Below are 7,646 nucleotides of genomic sequence, written 5' to 3'. Positions count from 1 at the left end.
TTTTGTGGTAGACTGCCTAGGTTTGGAACCTGTTTCACCAGCTTTACTAATTCAGTGACTTTAGGCCAGTTACTTAACCTTTTGAAGCCTCGGCTTTCTCATCTGAGAAATGAGAATGCAGATTATGATTCCTAGACCATAGAAGTGTTGTGAGGATTAATGAGTTGACACATGAAATGTTCTTAGCAAAGCTAAGCACTCTATACATTGTAGTTGGTAATGTTACTATTTATTATTACTGTTGTTACAATCATTACTATTGGAATCTCTGGATGGCACAAATGGTTAAGCATTTAGCTGCCAGCTAAAAGACTGGCAGTTTGAACCCACCCAGAGGTGCCTTGGAAGAAAAGCCTGATGATCTGCCATGAAAACCCTATGGAGCGCCTTTCTACTCTACAGCACATGGAGTTGTCATGAGTCAGAATTAGCTTGACAGCAGCTGGTCTAATTTTGTTGTTGTTACTATTATTATTATTTGTGGTATGTTTTCATTTCTTATATATGTTTGCTTTCAGATTTTAAGCAATAAACATCCCATCTTACCTTCCCCCATTGTTTCTTTACTAATTTGCTACTGAGTCGTGTTAGGAGGTCCTGAGAGTTCCTTCAGAGCAACTGCTGAGGGACCCAGAGAATTGCTCTTGCCGTAAGTCAGAGAACCCACAAGGGGGTAGGTGACACTTCTGTCTGTTGCAGCTTTGGTGCCTCTATTCATACCCTGGACCAGATTGCACATGTGTCTCTGTTCATGAGAAGGGTCCCTGGGGAACCAGAGAATTCTAGATAGATTATTATTACCTTTATACTGAGCAATCTGGCAGAGTCATTTTTTCAAAAGGATAGAAATACCAAAGTCTTAAACAAAAATACCCTATTGGGGGAAGGCAGTGTGTTTTCTTACAAGGGTAAATTATGTTGACATTTATAAAAGGACCTGAAAACACATTTAAGTTATTTATCTGTCCAAAGAACACATGATGAATTTAAAAGGTCATGTGAAATAAAAAAAACTGAGTTGTCATGGTTTTCTTGAAGAATAAGAAAATGAGGGGAAGGGTAAAATGTGCACTTCTCTGAAATGAGAATAATAAAGAGAAGAATATCCCAGAAGTGAATTCTGGGGTCAGCCGTTTTGATGTAACACCATGGTTAAGAATACTGGACTTTGTAGTTGAATGCTCAGCTCTGCCATTCACCTACCCAGAGACCAGGGGAAAACTGACTTCTCTCTGCCTGAGTTTCATTTTAGAGTTGCAATGAGGGTTAAATAAGAGTTAGTCAAATGCTTAACGTACTGCCTGTCTCATGATAAATGCGCAACACATGGTAAAATATAGCCTTCGCCAACCATGCCATCATCTCTGTCATGGTTATCTTCATAATCAGCAGCAGCATCAAGAAATTATCTAACAAAAAAAAGAAATTATCTGAAAGAAAGGACTGTTCTTGTTAGTTGTCCTCAAATCGATTCTAACTCATGGTGAACTCATGTGTGCAGAGTAAAACCCACAGGGTTTTCATAGTGGTTAAGAGCTGCGGCTGCTAACCAAAAGGTCGGCAGTTCAAATCCACCAGGAGCTCCTTGGAAACCCTGTGGGGCAGTTCTCCTCTGTCCTATAGGGTCCCTATGAGTTGGAATCAACTTGACGGCAATGGGTTTTGTTTTGTTTTTTTTTTTAATAGGGTTTTTATGGCTGTGACCCTTCTTAAGCTGATTGCCAGGCCTGACTTCCTAGGTGCCTCTGGGTGGGTTTGAACCATCAACCTTTTGATTAATAGTTGAGCGCTTAACCATTTGTGCCTCCCAGGGACTCCTACACAGTGAGATTTCCAACTTTGCAGATGATAATAAGAAGCTAAATTGATGGGAATAGACCATAGGAGAGTCAATACAAGTTGGATGAAAAGGGGCAGGTGATTCAGGCAGATTACAGAGTAAATCATTTGTGAGGATTTAACATTTTCTCTATGCCTAAATACTGGGGAAGACCCACAAAATGGGAGGAGCCAGTAGAAAGAGCTGTCTGAGGATAGAGCCCAAGATGGCTGCTTAGCCAAGTTTGTAGGGTCAGTTTTTAGCAGCAAAACACTGGATTGGGTAAATTTCATCTCACAGGAAAGTCTTGGGCTTTTTTAAAACAATCTGAAGCCTTCCTATTTCTCATTGCCTTTTACCCTTTCTAAATTTTTCAGCTCCTTCTCTGATTTCTCTAATGGCTGTGTCTCTAGAGTAGCCAATTGTTGGAACAGAAGTATAGCCAAGGTATTTCTCAAAGAGGTCATCATATCCCAAAACTCTAATTAACTCAGGAGAGTGAAGGAGATACAGGCCACTGGAGCCAAGAGAGGAACTGAGCAGGCCGGAAACTGAGATGGAGCTAACTGAGAGGAAGGAAAAAGCAAAATAGGTTGATTGAAAACTGAATGCCCTGTAGGTACCTGGTGTTCCATCATTCATTCATTTGGTGCAGGCCCTAGTTTCTTCCCTGAACAAATTCTTTCCAGATTTCTTTACTAAATGGAGCTCAATCACTTGATGAAAGTTTTTCTTTTCACAGTCTTGTCTCTATATTAGCAAACTAACCCACATCCCATGTTAAGTGATAAAAACCAAAAAACCAACCCGCTGCTGTCAAGTCGATTCCAACTCATAGGTGGCACAGTGATTAAGAGTTCAGCTGCTAACCAAAAGATTGGCAGTTCGTATCCACCAGGCGCTCCTTGGAAACTCTATGGGGCAGTTCTACTCTGTCCTATAGGGTCGCTATGAGTGAGAATGTTAAGTGATAGGCCAGAGAAAAATATATGGGCCTGGAGGTTGTCATCAGGGCAGGATACTCAGTGAGCAGTAATCTGCCCCTGTCAGGGATGGTAAATTTGAAAAGAGTCTGTGATTCTCTAGGACAGTGCTGTGGGGTTGGGACGAGACAGATGCCAGCCATACCTAGAAGCAGAATCTTTGAAGTGGTGAAAAAATGTGAAATTGTTCACTATCGATGATCTGGAGCCCTGGTGGCACAGTGGTTAAGAGCTCAGCTGATAACCAAAAGGTTGGCAGTTTGAATCCACCAGCTGCTCCTTAGAAACCCTATGGGGCAGTTCTACTCTGTCCTATAGGGTCGCTATGAGTCAGAATCGACTTGACGGCAGTGGGTTTGTTTTTTGTTTTTTGGTACAGACGATCTGGTAAGCAAGGTAAGCACTGTGCTTACTTGCCTGTTTAATAGTCCACCCCTGGTTGTAGTGAAGCCTTCATGTAAAAGGGTTTAGTTTGAAGGGTGGTCAGGACTTGACCAGACTGAGATGAGGGACAAGGGCATTTCAGGGCATTTGGACCAAGGAAAGAGGCTGGAGAGGACAGAGCTAACCCACAAAGTCAGCGAGTAAACTGGCTGACTGGGTTCATGGAACAGAAATACATGAGCTAGGGCTGGAAAATTAGTTTGTTCATTAGCAGTAAGGTAAGCTTCGGATCTGAAAACAAAGATTTTCCTTTAAAATAAGTGAGCCCTGCTGTGTACCAGCCTTGGACCCCAGAAAAAAGGTAGAGAGGAGAAACACAATGAAAGAACCTTCCTTGAGGAAACACAAAACACCCAGGAAAGAAAATAATTTAACTCCAGGAAACATTAAAAACTGACTAATTATAGGCTCTGGGCATCAGTTATCTGGGGGAACGGGAAGGGAGAGCCAGACACAGAGCAATAAAGAGCATTTAGACCAGGGGAGAGCAGCCTGAGGAGCCAGGCTGGTCCATTGAGTAGCCCCTTAAAATCCTTTTTCTTCAGGCACAGCTCTATCAATTCAAAGTCTCACACAGATGTGGGTTCTTCAGCATAATGGCACCAGGTGTTGAGAGTGAAGGAAGGGAGGGAAGGGGGAAGAGAAGAATATAGGATCCTGGGCATATTTCATATTCAGTTTGGATTCAAATTCCCAAGATACCAGACCTCTATTCCAACTAAAACTCTTCAGCCTTACTCTGTTCCTTCTCCCCAGGACCCTCGACACTTCCCTTTCCCCTCCACAGATTCCTGGCCTTGGGACCCCTCCAGGATCTTCGTGCAGCAAACAGACCCACAAGACCTTAGAGCCTCAGTTTCATGGGAACAAAACAAAACGATAAAATAGAAATAAAGGCAGACTCTTCCTTTCATGCTTGTTGCCTAAGTTTTATTGTAATTTCCCTTAAGTTGTAGGCAAGGGAATTGACTAACACATTGTGGTTTTGGCTATTTGTAACATCATACCTGATAAAGGACTTGTATCTAGACTATATTAACTCGAACAGATCTACAATCAAAAGATAATTAAACTGGTTTTAAAAAAGAAATGGGCAAAACACTTGAAAGGACACTTTTCAAAAGTAGCTGTACAAATAGCCAGTAAGCACATGAAAATGAACTCCACATCATTAGTTGTCAGGAAAATACAACTTAAAACCATAATAAGATACCACTCAACCACACTAGCATGGCTAAAATTAAATAGACTGACAATACTAAATGACGGTAAAAGATGTAGAGCAACTGGAACTTTCATACATTGCTATTGGGGGTGATCACTTTGAAGAACTCTCTTTGACAGCTTCTTACAAGGCTAAAATAGATCTACCCTATGGCCCTGTGTTTCCACTCTCAGGCAAACAAAAATCTATGTCCACAGAAAGATGTGTACAAGGACTTTCACAGAAGCCTTATTTGTAATAGCCAAACACTGGAAACAAGCTAAAAGCTCATCAGCAGGAGAATGGATAAACAAATTATAGTAGATATATACAGTGGAGTACTATGCAGCAGTAACAAGGAATGAGCTACTGTTACGCATAGCAACATGGGTGAATCTTAAATACAGCATGTTGAACAAAAGAAGCCAGACATAAAACAGTGCATACTGTATAATTTCATTTGTATGAAATCCAAGAATAAGCAAAACAAAATCTATGGTAATAGAAAGCAGAAAATGGCTGCCTGAGAGGCAAGGGTCAGGAGTAGACTGATAAGGGACAGTGGACTTTCTAGGGTGATGGAAAAATTATGTATTTCACTTTGGGTGGTGGTTACACAGGTGTATAAAATTGTCAAAACTTATAGAACTGAACACTTAAAATCTGTGTATTTTATACCTCATTTTAAAAAATAGAGGAGGGAAAAATACATTTAGAGGACTAGTCCTATAAAGATGAATTACTATTACTTCTCTTATTCTCCTCAGTTTAACTCCTTTCTCTAAGTTAGAGAATGAAGTACTTTCAAAAGATGTGGCCACAACAAAAGGCTGTTTTTCCTGCCAACCCACTGACTCCCAGATCCCCCAGGGACTCCCCACTCTAAGTAGATATTGGCTGTTCCTGCTGAGCTCAGTGGATCCCTACAGGCTGAGCTGAGAAGATATGGGGGCATGAGGTGGGAACCCAGGGCAGTGAGGGTGGTATTTCTACAGTTCTCCCACCTCTGCCTCAAAGACAGATGCTACACTTTCATCTGTTTATATTGTGCTTGAAGAAAGGTCTTACTGGTAAACAAAAAAATGGAATCCTGTGCTGCAGACAGCAGCCCCTCGTGAGGTACAGCTTGTCTTTCCCATCGCAGTCTGAATGGCTCCCACACAGGACCTAAGAATGCCATCTCCCAGCTGCCTCAGGCTGGTCTTCTACTTCCCTTCGTCCCCTGGTGCTCCTGGAGCAGCGGTGTTAGGTAACTGGGAAGGCCATGCGACATGCCAGCAAGGATGAGATCTGACATCAAGAAAATCACCAAACTAGGGCTCTGGGATGTGTATAGGCTGCCACGGCCACTCTGCAGCCACGTGACCTGGACTGAGACGGTAATTTCCTCTTCTTGAGGAGGACGGCCACGCCCATTCGATCGCCTTCACAGGGTTGTTGTTGGGGTAGCATGAGAAAACAGATCTGAAAACCACTTTAGAAGAGTTTTCATTTTGATCAAGATATCAGATGGAATCATTATCCAGTTTAGTAAGTACTTCTGAGTTCCTACTCTGGATGAGTGCAGATTGAAAGGCAGTCTCTTTTTGCAGCAAACTGAGAGTAGACTGGAGGAAGTTACATGAATTAAGATATAGAACAATGAAGACTTAACAAATTCATTTTAGGGCAATGTTTCCATTCATTACCTGCTTCAGTCATCGTTAGAATCAATAATGCCTCTCAATAGATTATGATCTGCTGGGATTTCTAGAGGTATGCTATCCATTTATACCCTGTTCAGTCAGGCATCAGCCTTTGTAAAAGAGAGTCCTGTGCAGTAGAACACAGGAACGGGAATCGCATCCCTGGATAGAGCAGATAGTTAGACACTTGACTACTAACCAAAAAGTTGGCAGTTCAAACTCACCTAGAGGTGCCTCAGAAGAAGGCCTGGCAGTCTACTTCCAAAAGGTCACAGCCTTGACAACTCTATGGAGCACAGTTCCACTCTGCACACATGGGGTCACCATGAGTCAGCGTCAACTCTACTGCAACTGGTTTGGGGTGGGATTGATGTCTACTGACTCTTGAACTGATTGTGTAACAATTCCCCAAGCTTCTCTAGCCCTCAGTTTCTCCCTCTTGAAAAGAGACTAGATATTTCATTTCTGAGGACCTGTCCAATTATGAAATACTTTGACAGCAATAGTTGTGGGATGGTGGAGAGAGTCCTTGCAGTCAGTAGAAGAACTGAACTCTGTCCACCGTGCTGCCCCTCACTAGCAGGGCGAACTTAGGGCAAATCACTGCATTGTCGGAGTAAGGATCAGCTTCCTCTTCTATAGGATGAACCTGCCTGCCTTTCTGAGGATTGAATAGGATGGAATGTGCAAAATTTTATAAAATGTAATTCATCATATAAATGTTTGCTATTGTTCCTTTGCTGATGCTATAGAAACTGGAACACATGGAGAACACTTTAAAGTCATGACTGAGTGTGTGCATGAAAGTGTTGCTTAAATCTGACGTAAGGGTCAAAGAGATAGATGCAAAGTAGAGACTGATCAGAGGGGCAGGTTAGTAAGGCTTGGAATCGGTGAGGTTTGACATTGCAGTCCCCCATGAGTCCGGGGGGCCTGTACCAATGGTCCTTCCGTCACAGGTGACAGCAGAGCTTGATGCCTGGAATGAGGACTTGCTCCGGCAGATGAATGACTTCAACACGGAGGACCTGACCCTGGCAGAGCAGCGGCTGCAGCGCCACACAGAGAGGAAGCTAGCCATGAACAACATGACGTTTGAGGTCATCCAGCAGGGCCAGGATCTGCATCAGTACATCATGGAGGTCCAGGCCTCAGGTAGGCGACCTCTCTTGTTCTCCTGGCTGGGGAAGTGATGGGAACGAGAATAGCAGCTTGCCTCTAACGAGCACTTCCACTCTGTGAATTTACTTTATTCATACAGATAGAGAGATTTTTACTCCCATTTTGAAGAAAAAGAAAGGGAAGCCGTGAGAGCTGAAATCACTTGTCCAAGATTGGTTGGGTAGGCTCCTGGTGCTGCAGAGAGAATGGGAGATGCAGTGATGGGGATGGGCACAAACTATAAGAATGGTGGCCTGGGAAAACAAACCAGGTTGGCCCTGGAAGCAGTCAGACATTCATGTGAACTGCATTCAAACATGCAGATGTGTCTCCCACCACACACACACACA

The 7,646-nt window shown here is 42.9% G+C and overlaps 1 protein-coding gene across 1 annotated transcript in view; it reads left to right on the top strand.

Moving 5' to 3' along the window:
• Window positions 1-7,646, top strand: part of KALRN (kalirin RhoGEF kinase) — a 789,193-nt gene that overhangs the window by 470,619 nt on the left and 310,928 nt on the right. The window contains exon 14 of the mRNA XM_023728788.1: window positions 7,095-7,290. Within this exon, the coding sequence (XP_023584556.1) occupies window positions 7,095-7,290 (196 nt within the window). The remainder of the gene's footprint in view (window positions 1-7,094; window positions 7,291-7,646) is intronic.

Source organism: Trichechus manatus, unplaced genomic scaffold, assembly GCF_000243295.1.
Source record: "Trichechus manatus latirostris isolate Lorelei unplaced genomic scaffold, TriManLat1.0 scaffold00026, whole genome shotgun sequence".
NCBI lineage: Eukaryota > Metazoa > Chordata > Mammalia > Sirenia > Trichechidae > Trichechus > Trichechus manatus.
Note: the sequence above shows the minus strand (reverse complement) of the source record. Positions and strands in the feature narration are given on the sequence as shown.